Here is a 21621-nt window from a genome sequence, read left to right as displayed (position 1 = left end):
GGCTCTGTGCATACCTGCTGAGGCTGAACCTCAGGGTAGGTGTGGTGTCCAGAACTGGATGTTTACTGCAAAACATAATTCTCTTCTCTTCGCCCCCTGCCCCATCCCGGGGTGTTGATGTCTGGGAATCCTAATTTTTATTGCACAATGTTGGTGCTTTCTCTATTCCCTCCTTAGGTCTCCTCTCTTTAGGGTCTCTAGGAAGTGTTAGAAATGAACTTGAGGGCAGCAATAGAAGGCACTTTACACAATGGGTATGAAATAGGTGAATCTTGTCTGCCTCAGGATTCACACAAGAGAAAAATCTGTAAAATAGTTCCAGAAGGGGTTATTGTGAGCCTGCCATCCCTGTGCCAGGGAAGCAGAGGCAGGAGGATTCCTGGCTGTGCTGGCTTATAGGTCTAGTCTAGTGAGTGACCTGTCTCAAAAAAAAAAAAAAAAAAAAAAAAAAGATGCAGCCGGGCGGTGGTGGCGCACACCTTTAATCCCAGCACTTGGAAGGTAGAAGCAGGTGGATCTCTGTGAGTTCGAGGCCAGCCTGGTATACAGAGCGTGTTCCAGAGCAGGCTCCAAGGCAATACAAAGTAACCCTGTCTCAAAAAAGTAAAACAAAACAAAACAAAAAACAAAAAAATAAGATGGAGAATAATTGGAGAAGGTAGCTAGGGTTGAACTCTGACCTCCACACACAGGTGTGTGTAGAGCCGCACACAAGTGCCTACATATACATGAACATACACCCCCCCACACATCCCCACACCCCAACACACACCCCACACCACACACACATACACACAATAAAAGAAACAGTTTGAAAAGGGATGGACTCTTGTCAGCTGTGATAAGGTACAACCAGGGATGCTGTGTGCAGGGTTGGCTCAGTCTTTGAGGCCATGCCACATTGAGCAAATCACAAATCATCCCCCACTTCGGAAGACCCTCACGCTTTCGAGATTCCACAGTCTGTAGCTAAGCACATAGACTGTACTAGCTCTCTTGTCTCCTTAACACATTGCTGTTCCTGATTAGTCACCAACAGAGGCTACAGTTAATAACGTGACTTTATATCTCACTAGGGACCAGCATTCCTCCATCAGGTAGCAGGGGTTCACTCCTCAGGGAGATTCTAGGATGTATTTCAAAGGATGGGAAGGGTTTCAAAGGAGTCTAAGATGGAATATAAGGTGGTAGTGTTGACCCTTGACTTCTGGCTGGAACTTTAAACTTGAATGTTGGCTTTATTGCTGGAGGTATTATTAACCCAATCCTTGGGGTTCAGGGACACCCCACTCCAGATGCTCCAAATATTTCTCTGTGAAGTAGCTGACCTCTGACCCCACTCCCTCACTGAACTGAACTACCAGCTGAGGCCTTTCCTTCAGATTCTCACAAGCAGTCCTTTCTCTTCCGTGTTTCTCTGGACCTCAGAAATGACCCCATTGAAGACTGGAGATCAACATTCCGGCAAGTAGCAGAGCGGAAGCAGAAGATGCAAGAGAAACAGGAAGCTTTTGTGCTCAATCCTGCCATTGGGGTAGGCCAGACTTTCTTTGCTCCATGCTCCTTTTCAAGCATGCGAGAATTGCTTGTCATTTGCTGGGAATCTTTGATCTTACGGCCCCTGTTAACAAATCCCCAAGTCATTTCATGTCAGCTAACATGTTTCCAATGAAGTCCTATTTTTTCTTAACTCAAAATGTTTTTTTAATCTTATTTCAACCCTGTTTCTCAGATTAGTAATCAGTAAGCACTTCTAGACTCTAGAACAGTCTAGAAGAACTAGAACAGTCTAAAAGAGCTAGAACAGGTCAGAGAGTCTAGAACAGTTTCAAAAGGACCTTTTGCTATCTATGAATAGACATCCTCGGCTAACTAACCGCTGTTAGGTCTCATCTAGTTTCTTACAGATTCAAATGTCAAATATGGCTTTAAAAACCAGAATGCAATTTTATTCATTTTTTTGGGCGGGGTTGTTTTTTGTTTTTGTTTTTTGGCAGAAGTGGCTTCTCTGTGTAGCTCTGTGTAGCTCAAGCTGTTCCAGAACTTGCTCTATAGACCAGAGATTCGCCTGCCTCTGCCTCCCGAGTGCTGGAATTAAAGGTGTGCACTACCACTGCCTGACTCCCTATTTTTTCCTTAACCAAAAGTTTTGCTTCCTACCTCCCTTTGCCAGTAGTGGGCACATCTGAGCCATTCCCCTTGATCTTCATGTGAGATAGGAAGGGAAATTCCATGGTGTATGTAGTTTGTTCTTGTCCCACATCTTGTGTCTCATCCTGACTCTACCGGCTGTTTTTCTGGCTTGTTTGTTTCTTCAAAGCTTTATTTTTAAAATTATTTTTTAGGTATGCCTCTCTCTCTCTCTCTCTTTCTCTCTCTCTCTCTCTGTGAGTGTGCATGCAGGTGACCATGGAGGCCAGAAGAGGGTATAAGTTACCATGAAGCTGAGTTACAGGCAGCTGTGAGCTTTCCAGTTGTAGGTACTGGGAACTGAACTCAGGTCTTCTGCAAGAGCAGTGAGCACTGTTAAGCCCTGAGCTATCTCTCCAGCCCTTAGTCTTCTGTTTTAATCACTGGTCATGTCATTTTCTTTGCTGCAGTCTTTGTGAGGTACTATGTTATAAATCTGTACCACCGAGTGTCTGTCCAGAGCATGGGAAATCTGGTACTAAGGAATGGCAGACTACCATAAAACACGATGGGGGAAGGTTCTCAGAAAGAAAAATACTCTTTGGCTGGGCAGTGGTGGCTCACACCTGTAGTCCCAGCACTCGGGAGGCAGAAACAGAGGGACTCTCTTTGAGTTCGAGGCCAGTCTGGTCTATAAGGTCTATAAAGAGTTCTAGGACCATGAAGGCTATTACACAGAGAAACCCTGTCTTGAAAAAAAAAAGAAAGAAAACAAAAGAAAAAGAACGAAAAGTATTCTGAAAACCCTTGACCCAGCTGATAAGAGACAGCACCCATCCTTATAAAACAGTCAAGGCCACCGGGAAAAGATGCACTCATGGCTCACTAATCAGAGTGAGTGTCTAATAGGGACCTCCAAACACGCTCGTGCCCAGGGATCACCAACCACACTCCACCCGAAAGATTACCAACACCTCTCTGTGCTTAGGGGTCATGAACTGGAGAACTGGTCGACTTGTGGGTTGTTCTTTCTCTCAGTTAGTGTCATTGCCTCCTTAGCCCGAGGGCTCAGTGGCTCTTCCTGGATGAAAGGCGGAGAGCTACCAAGATTCTGCTGGAAACCCTGCGGCTAGCGGCCCATAGGACTGTGGACCAGGGTGTGCAGACAAGCTGGGCATCAGATCCACACCGTGATGACACGGGGGAAGAGATGGGAGGTCCTAGCTCCTAAGACTCACGCAGGCTAGAACACAGCCTGCTGTGACTTCCTTTCCTTACCAGAGCTCTGGCCCAGCTTCTAGAATGCTCAAGTCCACCCTCCTCTTGGCTTTTGTTTTTCCCACTACAGCCCTTTTTTAAAAATAGAATCCTTTCTGCTCTTATTAATGGGGATCTTTCTCCTTCTTCCTTCCCCCGCTTTCCTCCAGAATGGACTAGCAAAACCTTTTAAATATGGGAATTGTGACATCCCCGAGGTGTGGGTAGGAGTACCTAGCTCTTTCTTTGGGCGGAGGGGGGGGGACACCAGGCCCTTCTCGGGAGCTAGTGAAATTTCTTCCAGATGCCTTCTGGACATCCTGAGGACATTTGAGTGGGCTCATCAGGTGACCTACAGTCAAAGTTCCAAAGTTGCCACCCTGATGAAACAAGTCCGCACCAGGTATTCGACTGTGTGTTTGCAGAGGGCATCCTGAGAGTAGGGGATACTTTGTGAGATGTGTTAGTGTGGCAAGGGAGATGGGTCCGCACGTTGGAAGGTCTTGGGTGTGTTTACTCTTGGGTTATGCTGCGGCCTCTTCTAACGGCCGTCATTCGTGTCCTGGCCTCTGACTCATTCTCAGCCTGGAGAAGAAAGGCCAAGTGTACTTAGTTGGCTGGCAGACCCTTGGCATCATCGCCATCATGGATGGGGTAGAATGCATCTGCACCTTCGGTGCTGGTAGGCCCTAGTCCTCATGCTCTGCCAGCCAATTGGGATACTTTAGCAAAGCAACCCCGCCCCCACTGAGGTTCTCCAGTGCCCGCCCATTCCGCCCTACATAAAGAGGCATTTTGGTCAAATGCTTTCATCACTTGAAGCCCCAAATGCCACCTCGGTCCTTGATTTCTCAGGTCTCACCCCAGTGCTTTAACTGTAGCTTCCCACCCACTTCCTGACCCCATGACAGCCCTTGGATTAGAACCTTCCTATCCTCCAAAGCCCACTGTTCTTTTCTCTCTTATCTTAAATTTCCTAGATTTCCAAGACGTCCGTGGCTTTCTCATAAGTGACCACAATGACATGTTTAACCAGAAGGCAGAGCTCACCAACCAGGTCGGAAGAGGACAGGACTTGGGAAGCTGTAGAACTCACGGGTGTGCAGAGGGCAGTAGAGGGGTGGGGTCTGGGATGGAGGGAGGACGAGGGAGTAAACAGTCTAGAGAAGGAATGTAGGTCAGAGGTCCTGGAGCCTCAAAGCTCTGCAGTATGGAAGGCTCTGGATTTACCCTCGAAAACTCAGCTTTCGTCTACTGACCTGCTATGTCACCTTTGGTAAAATGCTACCATTTTGAACACTGGTTCTTTTCAAGTGAAGTCCAAAGGACTGTAATAGATGCCCCCCTAAGGTCCCCTAAGGTCTTCAAGTCTGTGCTCTTGAGCGTCCTTCTGGGAGCAGCTCCCCTATCTTCTTTTGTCCCAGGGTCCCCAGTTCACTTTCTCCCAGGAGGACTTCCTGACTGCCATTCTGCCATCCCTCGTGGAAACTGACACTGTGGTCTTCATTTTCACCCTGGATGGTGAGGGGGAAGATGGGATCAGTGGTGCTGAATGCAGCATCGGTTTAGAGGCTAGAACCCAGGCTGCTGTGACTTCCTTTCCTAACCAGAGTCTCTGGCCCAGCTTCTAGAATGCTCAAGTCCACCCTCCTCTTGGCTTTTGTCAGGGTGCCTTGTCAGAGGAAGGGTGTCTTAGTTAGGGTTACTATTGTGATAAACACCATGACCAAAACCAGCCTGGACAGGGAAGGTTTTTTGTTTGTTTTTTTAGCCTTACAGTTTATAAGTCTCACTGAGGGAAGTCAGGGCAGGATCCTAGAGACAAGACCCAGAGCAGAATCCGTGGATGAATGCTAATTACTGTCTGCTCCTCATGACTTGCCCAGCCTGCTTTCTTATTGCCCTCAATACCACCAGCCCAGGGATAGCACCATCCATAGTGAGCTGGGCCCACCAATAATCAATCAAGAAAATGTGCCACAGGCTTGCCTGCAGGCCATTCTGGTGGGAGCATTTTCTCTGTAGAAGTTCCCTTTTCCCCAAATGATTCCGGCTTGGGTCAAGTTGACATAAAGAGAGGGGCAGAGGGAGTGTCCTGGCAGGACCCCAGGGTAGCAGGAAGAACAGCGTCATAGGTCATGCGTCATAGGTCACCCTTCTAACTGGATCCTCCTGTCCCATCCAGTAACCTCACAGAGGTCCAGGCACTGGTGGAGCAGGTGAGAGAGAAGACCACGAACATCCAGGCCCCGGTGCATGGCACCGTGGGGCAGTCCTTGCCGGTGAGTGTCCAGCAATGGGGGGAAGATCTGGGTGTGATACAGCCCAGGCCTTCTGGAACACAGCACCCCCGTTTATCTCTTTCTCCTTAGGCCCCTCTAAAGAGACTCTTCCCCTCCGTCATCAGCATTACTTGGCCACTGCTTTTCTTTGAATATGAAGGAAGCTACGTCCAGGTAGGCGGGGATGAGAAGGCAATACCTGCAGGAGAGGAGCCCTCACCCCCCAAAAAACCCCAAAGCTAAACCGGGCGGTGGTGGCGCACGCCTTTAATCCTAGCACTCTGGAGGCAGAGGCAGGCGGATCTCTGTGAGTTCGAGACCAGCCTGGTCTACAAGAGCTAGTTCCAGGACAGGCTCCAAAACCACAGAGAAACCCTGTCTCGAAAAACAAAAAACAAAAACAAAAACAAAACAAAATCCCAAAGCTAGATGGGAAAAAGCCTAAATATCTGTTTATCTTCTTTCCTCCCCAAGCTGGGAAAATTTCCAAATTATCAGGTCTCTAAACAGAGTTGCCAAGGCAACAGGGTTCATTTCTTCCTAGGAGCACACCGAAAGGGCGAGACAGGCCACCAATCACCACACGCTCATTTCTTCTCTGGGACAGGTTAATTGTTGATACTGAAGTCGTTATCGCCACCCTAAAGCATCTAAGGCTCTTTCTTTTGCACGGCACCTTACGCTGAACACAATGCAGCTCTGACTACAATGGAGCCCTGTGCAATAGTGAAATTATAATCAGGAGACACACCGAGAGGAATCATAGACATCGTAAGAAGTTTGTGTGAATTTTGCAGTTTGGTTTGGAGCAGGCACCAGGAAATCTGGGTGCCAGTTCAGCTCTACTGAGTGTCCCAAGAGAGAAAACAAATTTGTATCTCTGGGCCTTACTTTTCTCACTGTTGACCGCCCACCTTTCATGGGGCAAACCAGGGCCCAGAAGGGATGCTGTGGGGGAGGTGTACTCTTTCATCTTTATTCAACCCACTTCCTTCTGGAAGCTTTCAGACAGAGCCAGGACACGGCATCACTGAACCCAGAACTCTTCAAAAAAAATATATTTATTTATTATGTATGCAGTGATCTACCTGCATTTGTGCCTGCAGGCCAGAAGAGGGCACCAGATCTCATTACAAATGGTTATGAGCCAGCACGTGGTTACGGAGAATTGAACTCAGAACCTGTGGAAGAGCAGCCAGTGCTCTTAACTGCTGAGCCATCTTTCCAGAGAGAACCTAAAGGTCTTACATAACCGTCTCTCGCTAGTGGAGAACCCACTCCCCTCTGTCCTTTGCTCTAAATGGCATTCCTGTGTCCTATCCCTACTTACTGGCACAGTCCCCCCATTCAGTGTTCTCTTCCGACATCGCCTGCTTTTGAAGAAGTCTTCTCTGATTAACTTGACATTGTCTATTCTTCTCCACACTTACACAGTCCTGATGCTTAATACAAATATAGCCCTTTATACCCTATGAATATTTCATATATATTAGCTCAGTTCTCATAGCAATCTCCTAAGGCACGTGTGCTCAGTTTCACCATCTCTCCAGCCCCTTCTTTCTGCTTTCTTCCTCTCTCCCTTCCTCCTTCCTTCCTTCTTTCTTTGTTTTGTTTTTTTTTTTTGTTTGTTTTTCAAGACAGGGTGTGTGTGTGTGTGTGTGTGTGTGTGTGTAGCCCTAGCTGTCCAGGAACTGACTTTGTAACTTAGGTTGCCTTGAATTCACAGAGATCTGCCTGTCTCTGCTTCCTGAGTGCTGGGATTAAAGGTGTGTGCCATTATACACAGCTATTTCTGCTTTGAATGTAACAACATTTTATTTAAATTTTGTCTGTATTCAAATCTATTAGTTTTTTTCCCTTGTGGTTTTCAATCTTTCACTTGATGCTGCTTCACCCTTCCATATGGAATTGTCTGAAAAACGCAGGTTTCCACTGGCACTGTGTTCTAGGGGGCTTTGTGCTGCTATGGGGGAACTGAGCGAAAACAACATGGAAGGGTTAAGACCCTTCATCCTACACTTTCCGGTCTATCGTTTCGGGGAGTCAGGCAGGCGCTCCAACAGGAAGCAAGAGCTGAGGTGGGACCAAGAAGGAAACAGCTTCGTGTGTGTGTGTGTGTGTGTGTGTGTGTGTGTGTGTGTGAAGGAGCTGGCTCTCTTCTACCTTGTAGATCCAGGGAATTGAACTTAGATGGTCAGCAGGCACCTCTACCCACTGGGCAATCTCACCAGCTCTCGGCCTTCTTTCTCATACAACTCACAACCACTTGCTCAGGGGTGGCATCACCCACCAGAGTGGGCTGGGCCCTCCTGCATCAGTCATCAACCAGGACAATGCCATATAGACATGCCCATGGGCCAGTTTGATGGAGGCAATTCCCCACTGGAAGGCTCCCTTCGTGTGTGTCAGTTGACAAAAACCAGCACAGACTTGATTATCTTTGGTTGTAGAAATATTTTTGATACTGTAATGGTCTAATGGTCTTCACGTTTTTGTGTGTTTTTTTTTTTGTTGTTGTTGTTTGTTTGTTTTTTGAGACAGGGTTTCTCTGTAGCTTTGGTGCCTGTCTTGGAACTAGCTCTTGTAGACCAGGCTGACCTCGAATTCACAGAGATCCTTCTGCTCTGCCTCTCGAGTGCTGGAATTAAAGGTGTGTGCCACCACCTCCTGGTGGTCTTCACTTTTTAAAAAAACAATATTTAATTTTATGTACTTTGGTGTTTTGCCTGCATGTATGTCTGTATAAGGGTGTCAGATCTTGGAATTACAGGCAGTTGTGAGCTGCCATGTGGGTGCTGGGACTTGAACCTGGGAACTATGGAAGAGCAGTTAGTGCCCTTAACCAGAGTCATTTCTCTAGCCCCTGGTCTTCGTTTTTAATTTGAAACATTTTGCCTTCCTCCCCAGTCCTTTGCCACATTTACTTCATCCCCTTTGTTTCTCTTGCTCACCTGAAAGATAGTGAATCTATCTTATATTTCACACTACACCAGGCAGAGTGGCACATACCTGTAATCCTAGCATTTGGGAGAGGGGGGAAGCAGAAGCAGAATCAGGAAAAGTTCAAGACTATCCCTAGCTACATAATGAATGAGTTTGAGATCACCCCGAGTTACATGAAATCCTGTCTCAAAAAACCAAAACCAAACCAAAACAAAAATCCAAAAAACCAAAGCTTATACCAATCACTTCATAACACATGTGCTATTGGCAAGGGCATCTGCTGCTGTCAGAACGATGGAATTATCCATGCTGGGAATGACAGTTAATCTGATACCATCACCTAAGTTCAGATTTCCCGGGATGTCCCTGGGAGGCTGTTATTCTCCAGACCCGGAATCCAATCAAGGATAATCTTCTGACTTTAGCCAGTAGGTCTCTCGGCTTTCGCTTAACAGTCTTTTGGTTTGGTTTGGTTTTTTTTCCCTTGTCTCTCTTGACATTGATATTTTTAGAAGTCTAGGCAAATCTTTCCCCAGAGTGTACCTCACATTTCCAGCACATACAAACAGCTTGCTGTATTGTTTCTTCGTCATATTCAGGCTTATGTTTTCGGTTTTGTTTTCTTTTGGAGGAGACTGGCATGTCACATCGGGAGTCGCCTGGCATCTGTTTGTCTCTTCCTTGGCGAGGCTATGGTGGTGGTGACGGCTGCTATGTTTCTTTGCATCCTGTCACCCAGCTGTCCGTACCCACTGTGTTCGCATCTGCTGCTGATTTCTGCTTGACTCAATTATTCCCGTGGTGACTCTCAAATGGTGATTTTCTATTTCTAGCCTTCTTCCTCTTATCTATATTCATTAATTGGCTTTCTTCTCCAAGGAACTTCCTATTCGCTCCCCACCCCATCTGTATCTGTTTAATGTCATTATGGACTCATGAATTTTCTGTTGTTGTTAAATGTTTAGATTTTTTTCTTTTAAAGACAGGGTTTTTATGTAGCCAAAGCTGGACTAGAACTCATTATATACCCCAGACTGGCCTTGAACCCATAACCCTCCTACCTCAGCCTCCTGAACACTGGGATTATAGACATCTACCACTACGCATGGCTTAGATGTATTTTAATACAGTCTATTTTATTTTATTTTTGTCTTTATATGTATGTGTGTGTGTGTGTCTGCTTGTCTGTATGTGCACCATGTGTGTGCAGTGCCATGGGCCAGAAGCGGGCATTGGATTGCCTGGAACTGGAGTTACAGGTGATCGTAAATGTGGCTGCTGGGAATCTCACTCAATCTTATGCAAGAGCAGCAAGTGCTCTTTACCCTGAGCCTTCTTGCCAGCCCCTTAATTCTCTCTCTCTCTCTCTTTCATTTTTTGAAACAGGGTTTCTCTGTGTAACAACCCTGGCTGTCCTGGATCTCACTCTGTATACCAGGCTGGGCTCAAACTCACAGAGATCCACCTGCCTCTGTGTCCTGAGTGCTGGGATTAAAGGTCTGTGTCATGCTTGGTGTCCCTTAATATTTTCTCTAGTACTAATTTTTCATTTTAATCCTCAGAATGAGAGCATATTCAAGGTGGCTTCCTCGATCCTATTCACATCCATATTTAAACATACTTTGTATGTTTCTTTTTGGAAAAAAAAGAAAATGAAAAACAAACCAAAAAAACCACCCTCTTATGTTTGGGCAAAGGGTGGCATACAATTTACATCTCATGTGCTTTGCTTAATATTTTATGAATATTACTCAACTGCAATGTACAAATCTCGTCTTCACTGACAGCTGTGCGTGTACATGTATGATAATTGACCTGACCAATTTCTTATTTGGAGCATCAAATAAGAATATTTTGCTATTGCCAGTAATGAAGCAATGATTACGCATATATCTCAGTGCTTCTTTTGATAAATATGTAGAAATTTAGATCTTGGTCTAAGGTTAAATACAAATATTATTTTGCTGTATGTTGTAAATTTTTTTCCATAGGCTTTGTACCATTTGCTTTTCATAATTTAAGTTTGAATTGATGCGGCTCCATACAGTCTCCCAGAGAGTTTTGTCTAGCTTCATTTAATTTCTGTGTAACTTTCATTTATATTATATTAGTTATTGGTTTTGAAGGAGTGGGATGGTACCCAGGGCTTCACACATGCTAGGCAAGTGCTCTGCCCCCGAGCCACTCCCCAGCCTGTATCTCTATGATGTGAGAAGTGGAGCATCTTTCTCTCCCTTCCATCTCCCTCCCCTTTCTATTTGCTCCCCCCTTACCCCTTCTTTCAGTTGTCCTGGACCTCCCCATGACAATCGACTAGCCTCAAATTCATAATGGCCCCTTCCTTCCTGCTTCCAGCATGCTGGGATTGCAGACTTCTGCCACCAGGCCCAGCGCTTACTTCTTTTTCCACCAGGCTTTGAAATCTCTGCTGACTCCTTTGGCCTTGAGTTCTTTACAAAGCCATTAGTGTTCTATTTCTGATGCATGTTGTAAATATTTTCTCTTGGCTTTAGCTTGCAAGAAGTCTGCTTCAGTTTTTCCGAGGTTGAATTTGTCGATCTCTCCATTGCCATCTGGGGCTTGAAGCACAGAAAGCTCCTCCCACACTCATGCTGGTATGGCACCTCTGCTTCTTCTTGCAGTTCTTAGGAACTTTGTTTATTCTTGTGAAAGCAGCAAGGCATGAATTCATTTATATTTTTCCAGGCAATTACCTAAAATTGTCTTAGTTGCTTTTCTATTGCTGTGGCTAAGCACCAGGACCAAGGCAACTCCTAAAAGAAAGCATTTAATTGGAGGCCTGGTTACAGTTTCAGAGAGGGCATCCATGGCCACCAGAGCAGGGACAATGCGGCAGGCAGTCGGGCATGGTGCTGGAGCAGTAGCTGAGAGCTTACATCTTTTTTATTATTTATTATTTATTATTATTATTATTATTTTGAGACAGAGTTTCTCTGTGTAGCCCTGGCTGTCCTGGAACTCTCTCTAGACCAGGCTGGCCTCGAACTCACAGAGATCCACCTGCCTCTGCCTCCCGAGTGCTAGGATTAAAGGCATGCACCAGCACCAGCCAGCTGAGAGCTTACATCTTGAGACAACAACCATGAAAGAGAGAGTGTTAACTGGGAATGGCATGGACTTTTGAAACCGATTCAAAGTTTACCACTAGTGAGACGCCTCCTCCAACAGGGCTCTCATAATTCTTTCCAAACTGTCCCACTAACTGTGGAACAAGCATTCAAGTAACATGAGCCTATTGGGGCCATTCTCACCCAAACTACCATACCAATTGTCTCAGTTTAATTTTGAAGTATAGCTTGTCTTGAGTGACGAAGGATATTACATGTGCCATATATTCAAGCTCCATATGCACTGGTCCAAAAACAATAGTGAGTTTGCATGTATTTTTTTTTTTTGTAATGTTAGAAGCAGTCTGGATTTCCTATTTTTTCCACTGGCCTGCTTCTTGATGCACTGGTGCCATGAACTTAATGATAGAGGATTTATGGAATGTTTAATATTTGGAAGGATTAGTCCTCCATTAAAATATTAAGGGATTTCCTAACTATAAATACGGATTTATTTCTACATTGAAACTTAAAAGTCAATCATGTAAACTTCAAAATAACTTTGTTAGTGATACTTAATGGAATAAATACCTAATAATATAACTCAGATTTAATTGGCTTCTTTCCTACAGGCAATGTGATAAATGGCATATAGCATCTGTCTCAGGCTTTCTGTTGCCGTGATAAAACACCATAACCAAAAGTAGCATGGCAAGAGAAGTATTTATTTCCCCTCACTCCAATACTGAGGGAAGTCAGGGCGACAACTGAAGCAGAAACCGTAGAGGACGCGGCTCCCTGGATGGCTCCCCATGGCCCGCTCGGCTTGCTCTCCATCCCCATCACTCACGCACTAGTGACAAAGGGAAACCCTTTAATAAGTGGACAAAAAGTTTCTTGTATGCACTCTTCCAAGGGTGTGTGTGTAATCTCATACCTTAGAAGGACAGAGACCCTGGAGCAGAATTGGACACCACCTCTGCCTTCAGTGAGACTGCAGCTGGTGCCTGAGTCCCAGTACTTAGCTCCTCCCACATGTATGGAATCTATGGCTTTATGGATCCCTCAAGGGTCAAATAAAAAACAAGTAAATAAATTTTAAAAACAAACTGTTATACCTGAAAATTGCGAGGAGAAAGGCCAAATCCATGATTATCTAATAAAAGCAAACTTTAATAAATATTGGCCCAAAAGATGGATACTGTCCAGGTCTATAACCAGAATTCCCAGAGAATGGTGCTGAACTAGGTTAATCAGGTGTGCTCATAAAGGCAAAACCCACAAGGTTACTTCGTCCAATCAGGGGCAAGAACACATCCTGAGCACTTCCTGCAGGTGCACCTCCTGCTGGCCTTGTGATCGAGCACATCCTGTGCAGTTGGGGCTACCAGTTTTGTTTACTGAAGGGAAAACACAACAGCCCCAGCATTCCAGGAAATTATCTGTCCTTGGGCAAGTGAAGCTTACAAACATTAGCTCTCTCAATAATATGATCAAAACCAAAAAAGATTGTTAAAGACTGTTCTCATCAAACAAATGATCTGCGCTTAGGTGTCCAGCATCGTTTTTTCCCCCCATGATATTTATTGAGCTCTACATTTTTCTCTGCTCCTCTCCCTACCTCTCCTCTCCCCCCTTCAGCCCTCCCCCAAGGTCCCCATGCTCCCAATTTACTCAGGAGATCTTGTCTTTTTCTACTTTCTACTTCCCATGTAGATTAGATCTATGTAAGTCTCTCTTAGTGTCCTCATTGTTGTCCAAGTTCTCTGGGATTGTGGTTTGTAAGCTGTCTTTCTTTGCTTTATGTTTAAAAACCACCTATGAGTAAGTACATGTGATAATTGTCTTTCTGTGTCTGGGTTACCTCACTCAAAATAATGTTTTCTAGCTCCATCCATTTTCCTGCAAAATTCAAGCTGTCGTTATTTTTTTCTGTTGTGTAGTACTCCATTGTGTAAATGTACCACATTTTTTTTTTTATCCATTCTTTGATCGAGGGGCATCTAGGTTGTTTCCAGGTTCTGGCTATGACAAACAAAGCTGCTATGAACATAGCTGAGCACATGTCCTTGTGGCACAATTGAGCATCCTTTGGATATACACCCAAAAGTGGTATTACTGGGTCTTGAGGAAGGTTGTTTCCTAATTTTCTGAGAAATCACCACACTGACATCCAAGGGGTTGTACCAGCTTGCATTCCCACCAGCAATGCAGAAGTGTTCCCTTTTCCCCACAACCTCTCCAGCATAAGCTGTAATCAGTGTTTTTGATATTGGCCATTCTTAGAGGTGTAAGAAGGAATCTCAGAGTTGTTTTGATTTGCATTTCTCTGATGACTAAGGATGTTGAACATTTCCTTAAGTGTCTTTCAGCCATTTTAGATTCCTCTGTTGAGAGTTCTCTGTTTAGGTCTGTACTCCATTTTTTTTAAATTGGGTTATGTGATCTTTTGGTGTCCAATTTCTTGAGTTCTTTGTATATTTTGGAGATCAGACCTCTGTCTGATGTGGGGTTAGTGAAGATCTTTTCCCATTCTGTAGGCTGTCGTTTTGTTTTGTTGACCGTGTCCTTTGCTTTACAGAAGCTTTTAAGTCTTAGGAGGTCCCATTTATTAATTGTTCCTCTCAGTGTCTGTGCTGCTGGGGTCCTATTTAGGAAGTGGTTCCCTGTGCCAATGCGTTCAAGTGTACTTCCCACTTTCTCTTCTATAAGTTTCAGAGTGGCTGGTTTTATGTTGAGGTCTTTGATCCATTTGGACTTGAGTTTTGTGCATGGTGATAGATATGGGTCTATTTTCATTCTTCTACATGTTGATATCCAGTTATGCCAGCACCACTTGTTAAATATGCTTTCTTTTTTCCATTTGATATTTTTTGCTTCTTTATCAAAGATCAGGTGTTCGAAGATGTATGGATTGATATCCGGGTCTTCTATTCAGTTCCATTGGTCCTCCTGTCTGTTCTTATGCCAGTATCAGGCTGTTTTCAGTACTGTAGGTTCGTTTTTTTTTTTTAAATTTTAGGGCTGGAGAGATGCCTCAGAGGTTAAGAGCACTGGCTCCTCTTTCAGAGGATCCGGGTTAAATTCCCAGCACCCACATGGCAGCTCACAACTGTCTGTAACTCCAGTCCCAGGGAATCTGACACCTTTACACCAACTCACATGAAATGAAGTTAAATAAAATTATAAAAAAATTATTTATTCATATTTTAATGATGAGTACATCATTAAATGTCATACAATGTTAGAAGAGGTCATCGGATTAGGAGCCTCTACGTAGTTGCTAGAAATTGCACTCTGGACCTATGGAAAAGCAGCCAGTGCTTTTTCCCTGGGCCATCTCTTCAGCCCCGAGGTGGCCGCTGTCTTAGCCCAGGTTTTCTGTTATAATATGGCTCTCTCACCCGCTGCTCTCCCAGCCCCTAATTTCCAGCGCTCCCGTGTGTCTGTATTTCAGAAGTTCCAGTGTGAGCTAAGCACCAAGTGGGTGTTGAATACAGTGAGTACCGGGGCCCACGTGCTGCTGGGGAAGATCCTACAGAACCACATGCTGGACCTCCGCATCGCCAACTCCAAGCTCTTTTGGAGGGCTCTGGCCATGTTGCAGGTGGGAGCGTGACAGGAGACCCCCAAACCTAGACTGCCGTAGAAGGTGTTTTTTTTGCAATGTTGGGGAGGGGTGTAGGGTTAAGTGCTAGGTTTTCACAGGCGTGTCTTTCTCAGGGATATCATCCAGGCTTCATTGCATGCACACAAAGGTGCATGAGTGTGAAACTGTAACTCCCAGTCGGCACTCTTTAGGTTTCAAGGATGCAATAGAAACCCAACTGGTGGCCGGGTGGTGGTGGCGCACGCCTTTAATCCCAGCACTCAGGAGGCAGAGACAGGCGGGTGCCTGTGAGTTCGAGGCCAGCCTGATCTACAAAAGTGAGTTTCAGGACAGTTCATGTAACTGAATAGTTCTAAGATAGTAACCCCGGTGGGAAGGAGCCTTTCTGTTCCTCGTGACACCGCTAGCATCTGGCGAAGGGCTCTTGTTGGCTTGTCTTGGGTCATGTGCACAACTTTGAACCAATCACTGCCCTCCAGGGAGAAAGAGGACCTGCTCATCTGCTTTGTGTGTACTTTCAAAAAGCTAGTGGGGCAGGAAGGCTTGATTATATCTACTGTCTCAGAATGGAGACCAACAGTTATCCAGGAAAAGAAAGGGGCTAATGCTCAAATGGAGGGAGAATGGATGCTGGGCAGAGATCATGATGGACGGCCTTGAAGGTTGCTATCCTTTATCATCGATCTACGTGTGGTCGTTGGATCACAGTTGTAAATCTCACCAACTTCAGGATCCTAGCTGCTGCCCCCCCCACTCTGATTGCTTTCTTCTGTGACACTATTCTCAGTTCTTCTTGCCCTCTACCCCAGCACTGACCTTACTACTACTCCCACAGTGGTTCTCTGGACAGTTCAAGTCTCGCTGCATCGAGAGCCTCCTCCAAGCAATCCATTTTCCTCAACCACTGTCAAATGATATCTGGGCTGCTCCCATCTCCCACCACATCCAGGTTGCCCATGAGAAGGAAAAGGTATCCTTTCCCCCTTGCTGGCCGTTCCACAAACACTTTCTGAGGATCTTAAACATCTTAGGAACTTGGTGTGATACTAGATTTACAAAGCTCAGAGATCCGTGCCACGTGGAGCTCCCATTTGAAGGGGTAGGTGGATGGGGTGGGGGTGGGATGAGGAGGCATGACAGTGGCAGAAACTACAGAGGCAAAAAAGACACCAACAAAATGGCTTCTGTTCTGCCTTGGAGGGGCATCAAGAAGGACTGAGAGAAGGGTCTTGGCACAGGAATTTTCCACTTAAGTGAAGGTTTTTCTCTGCTTTTGACCCCACTTCCTATTTTTTTTGTTTTGTGTTGTTTTGTTTTGTTTTTCGAGACAGGGTTTCTCTGTAGCTTTGGAGCCTGTCCTGGCACTCGCCCTGTAGACCAGGTTGGCCTCGAACTCAGAGATCCACCTGCCTCTGCCTCCTGAGTGCTGAGATTAAAGGCGTGTGCCACCACCAACCGGCCACCTTCCTATTTTTTCACCCAACCTAACTCCTGTGCCCAATTCTTGTCTCCTCCAGGGTTCTTTCTCAAATGACCTTACCTTTTCTCCAGCCCACCCTGCCCCTTCCCACAGGTAACCCCCACAGCCTTGCTGAGCCTTTTACAACGCTGCTCCATCACAGAGGCTAAGGCACGCCTGGCTGCAGCTCCTTCGGTCTGTGAGGTTATCAGGAACGCTCTTTCTGGGCCGGGTCAGAAGCGCACCGCCCTAGCCCTTGGGGACCCAACAGCCTATAGTGCAGTAAATTGATGTTTCTGAACTGTGAAGAGGTAGAGCCTCGGTCCAGTCCCACGAAGACTTGTGCCAGCGATACACGTGGTGGTGGGACAAACTCAGTTTCTGGGGGTGGGGGTGGGGGTGGAGGCATTAACAGCCTGGGATTGCGGAAGAGTCACTGGCATCTTCTGATCTCAGAAATAAAACTGATTGTCTTGTTCTGGAACCTAACCTTGCCAAAAGTCAGTTATCAGACTCAGTACACACAAACAAGAAAATGGTGGCACCAGGTAATTCCGGACAAGGAGAAGCTGTGTTTCAGCTATTATCCGCTAGAGAAAGACAATCCCAATGGGACAAGAGCCTTCTGACTAGAATGAATGCCATACCCCCTTAGAGACCAGAGAGCAGAGGGTTTTGACGGCACCCTCTCCCTGTGTTTGCAAGAAAGAGCAAAGGAACTCTGGCTGTGCTGGGGACCCTTTGGTGGTGGGACCCTACAAACACTAGAAACTTGTCTGCGCAGTTTTAGACTTTAGCAGTTACGGTTTTGATTAATCAAAGACACCTGGACTCATACCAGGTGCAGGCTTGAGTACCTGCAGCCAAGGCTCTTACTGAAGAGATCTGGCTCCCCCTTGTGGCAGAAAAATAGCCAATTAAGAGATGCCCCCCATCCCCCCCACACCTCCCCTTCGGAGAGAATTATTTTGGGTTGTGACTGGGGAAGTCAAGAATCAAGGAAACTTTTGGAACAAATAAGATTAAAGTGAGGCAAATAAAACCTGAGAATGTTTTGAAGGCTTACAGTGCTACGTTGCTAGGGTTCAGCCTTGTCTTGGGTTCAGGTCCTGAGGCGGGGAAGGGACATTGGCCAAGGCAAAGGAAACTTCTGACCACCAAGTAGGCTGCGCTCAAGTGGCCCCGAATAGCGCAGGCTGTCTTTATTTATGCACACCAGAATTTTCCTTACCAGGGTTACGTGAACAACTTTATTATTGGCTTCTATTTTCGATTTTAAGAAATACATCCCTTTAATCCCAGCACTCGGGAGGCAGAGGCAGGCGGATCTCTGTGAGTTCGAGACCAGCCTGGTCTACAAGAGCTAGTTCCAGGATAGGCTCCAAAACCACAGAGAAACCCTGTCTCGAAAAACCAAAAAAAAAAAAAAAAAAAAAAAAAAAAAAAAAAAAAAAAAGAAATACATCACAATTGAAGGAATACATTATGAAAACCCCCATTGTTCCCCTTTATGCTTCCCCAAATACACCATCCCACCTGCTACAATACCTTACTCTAGACGTAGAGTTCAGCATTTTTGCAGGCCTTAACTAAACGTTGAGCCAGACACAGCCTGCTCTCCTGGTGCGCATGTCAGCTGACAGCGCTTGCAGTTACGAAGTTAAAAGTAACAGACATGGGAACAATGCTTTAAGGACAATATTCAAACCCAGACATTGGTTCATGTCTACAAGGTGTATTCTTATACAGTTCTTTTTCCTACAAGAGGGCCTCATGTCTCGATCTCTCTGTAGAAGGCAGACTTTGATAAGGCGCTCTTCCCATCTCTCTATTCCATGTGTCTCCCACCATATAAGCTCCTGTGCATGGTCCATCCCATATTTTGCATTGTCTGTTTCCTCTTGGCGCATACCAGATCCTACCAATGCTTCTATGTGTGGTGTCCAGGGAACTTACTCTCAACAGTTGGCACTGTGTGAATCGCTAAGGCTTTCCCCCGTTCTGTGTACTCATGCCGCACTCTCCTTTCTAGAACTGTGAGACAGAGTGAGCGTTCGAAGTGCTGTTCTCTCATGCGTACCTGTCTCTATCGAGTCAGAAAAGTTCCCAGGATTGGGCGTTGTAGTTAGCAATTCCAGAGAAGAGATTTGAATAGCAATAGCCCCCTGTTGAATATTAGGGGAAAATATTTAAAAAGGAGCAGAATTTCCAGGGGAAATTACAGCTGTTGCACATGTGGCTGACAGAGTAAAACTAAAAACCACCCAAAGAATCACCAAAATAATGAGAGAGAAAAGAACCTGCAAGCTGCCTGAATTTTGCAAATTCCTACCCTGGTCTTGTGAGAGGCTGTTTCCACGGGTGCCTTGCCCGGAGGAAACCCGTAGAACACCGTCTTATGCTGATCCGAGACTAGGCTGCACAGCTCCCAGCGTGCGGAGTGAACAGCAGAGAGTTGGGTCCTTTTTAGGGCATTCTGGGTTCTAGGCAGAGCTAAAGCAGTTCGGAGAGAGGCTAGAACTGAGTAAGGCGTGGTGGCGCATACCCCTTCATCTGAGAGGGGCAGTAGGAGATTGTGAATTGGAGGCTTCATATCAAGAGCTGTCTCTCTCTCTATTTTTTCTCTCTCTTTCTCTCTCTCTCTTTCCCAAAGAAATATCCAGAGACGGATGGGCTACAACTTGTCTCCAAATAACTAGCACTCTTTGGAGAAAGCAAACGTCTGAGGAGAGGAAAACAACCAGAGAAGGCAGCGGTGATCCCGAAATGTTGACAGAAAGCTGACCACTGGATTGAAGAGAAAAGCGAAAGATCTCTTGGATATCCATTTGCTGGATCAAAGCCAAGAGTATTTGTCTTAGGAGGCAGTTGGATACTGACTGTACATGAAGTCTAAGATACTAAAAATGGAACTCCATTCTTCCAGGTCAGCTAGCTGTTATTTTCACAACGTAGGTGGTGCTGGGTTTAGGTAGCCTTGGATAGGTCTTGAATATGTTCAAGAGTCTGTAAGGTCAAAGAAGGGAATTTGAACCAGGTAGGGGATGAAAGTACCAACCTGGTTCCATGTATGGGCTCACAGACACAGCAAAATGCTCAGTATCCTATCTAAATTCAAGGCCGATTAGATCCTGGATCTAATCCTAGATCCATTTTGGATTAAACACATGGATTAGATCCTAGTGCTGTGAGGACAGACATTATATATGGAATCTAGATGGTAAAGCGTTCCCTTCATGGGAGAGGGAAAAACGGGGTCCCTTTGTTAGTTAGTGGCTGAGGACTACAGAGTGAGAGAAAGACACAGGAAGATGAGCTCTGGTTTATAGGGTCCCCAAGCTCCAGATGGGGACATATTAAAGACAAACAGGCAGAAGAGCTTCTCACAGCTAAATCTGGAAAAAAAAAGAGCAACAAAATGAATAACAATAGGGCTGGAGAGATGGCTCAGTGGTTTAAGAGCATTGCCTGCTTTTCCAAAGGTCCTGAGTTCAATTTCCGGCAACCACATGGTGGCTCACAACCATCTGTAATGAGGTCTGGTGCCCTCTTCTGGCCTGCAGACATACACACAGACAGAATATTGTATCCATAATGAATAAATAAATAAATATTTTTTAAAAATGAATAACAATAGTATCGAGCCATAATACAAAGTACAAAAGAAATATACACACATCCATACCAATAAATATAAATGAACAAATAGAATATGGTGAGAGGGAGACACATCTTTCTTACTCACGAATTTAAATATTATGTGTTGTGTTATAGTATTCTTCCAGGAGATGGAACTTAATCATGCCAGCTCCCGTACCCCCAAGAGGAGTTAGATTTGTAGATTTGCCCCTTCCAGAAGCAAAGTAGGAGCAAAAGAAAATAATAACTTCAAGTAGAGAAATGTGGCATGCACTACCCTGCAAAGTACTTGAGACCAGTATCACAAGGTAATAATGTGTCCCTCTCGGCATGCTGGGATAAGAAGGAAATGCCACAGCTGTGTATTCTCCACTTCCACCCCACCCCACCAACACAATCTCAGTCTAAGCACACAGGGAACATCACAGAGACACAAATTTAGGGCTGTTCTTCTCTTATTGGACCAGTGGTTGAGCACCAGTGGAGCCCTCAGAGGACTCTGGGTGTGGTCTCCAGCAACATGGTACTATGGGTTGGATCCTGAGCATCGGTGGGAAAACATGACATCCAAGTGAAGGCTGAGGCTCAGTTAATAGTAAATGTGCCCGTGTTTTTATTTTATTTTTTGAGATAGCTCAAGTTTGCTTTGAATTTGCAGTATAGCCAAGGATAACCTTCGATTCTGGATCCTCCTGCCTCCACCTTCCAGGTTTATCTCATGGCGTTGACAAATGTACTAAAGTTTTATAAGATATTTAGAGTGGGGCTGGCATCGGGCAGTGTTGGCACATGCCTTTAATCCCAGCACCCAGGAGGTAGAGGCAGTTGGATCTCTGTGAGTTCAAAGCCAGCCCGGTCTACAGAGTGAGTTCCAGGACAGCCAGCACTGATACACAGAGAAACCCTGTCCCAAATAGCAACAACAAAGACTGAAGCAAGCAAGCAAACAAACAAACAAAAGAGTAAGATTGGAGAGATGGTTCAGTGGTTAAAATCACTGCTGCTCTTGCAGAGGACCTAGGCTGAGTCCCAGCACCCACATGGTGGGTCACAACTGTCTGTAACTCCAGTTCCAGGAGATCTGATGTCCTCTTTTGACTCTCTTGGGCACACAGGTGGTACACAGACATATATGGAGGCAAAATATCCATATACATAAAATAATTTTTAAAAAAGGTGTTCAGGATAGAGGAGCAAGGGTAAATGGGGTTTACTATCCATTTATTACAGCTT

General features: G+C 45.4%; 1 protein-coding gene across 1 annotated transcript in view; it reads left to right on the top strand.

Moving 5' to 3' along the window:
- Positions 1–21621, top strand: part of C1H2orf16 (chromosome 1 C2orf16 homolog) — a 70282-nt gene that overhangs the window by 8093 nt on the left and 40568 nt on the right. Inside the window, 9 exon segments of the mRNA XM_057785432.1 lie at positions 1429–1534; positions 3173–3287; positions 4368–4444; positions 4812–4908; positions 5584–5669; positions 5760–5843; positions 15138–15287; positions 16126–16260; positions 16864–17031. Of these exon segments, the coding sequence (XP_057641415.1) occupies positions 1429–1534; positions 3173–3287; positions 4368–4444; positions 4812–4908; positions 5584–5669; positions 5760–5843; positions 15138–15287; positions 16126–16260; positions 16864–17031 (1018 nt within the window).

The sequence above is a fragment of the Chionomys nivalis genome, chromosome 1, assembly GCF_950005125.1.
Source record: "Chionomys nivalis chromosome 1, mChiNiv1.1, whole genome shotgun sequence".
In the NCBI taxonomy this organism is placed as follows: Eukaryota; Metazoa; Chordata; class Mammalia; order Rodentia; family Cricetidae; genus Chionomys; species Chionomys nivalis.
This window is presented reverse-complemented; position numbering and strand designations above follow the sequence as displayed.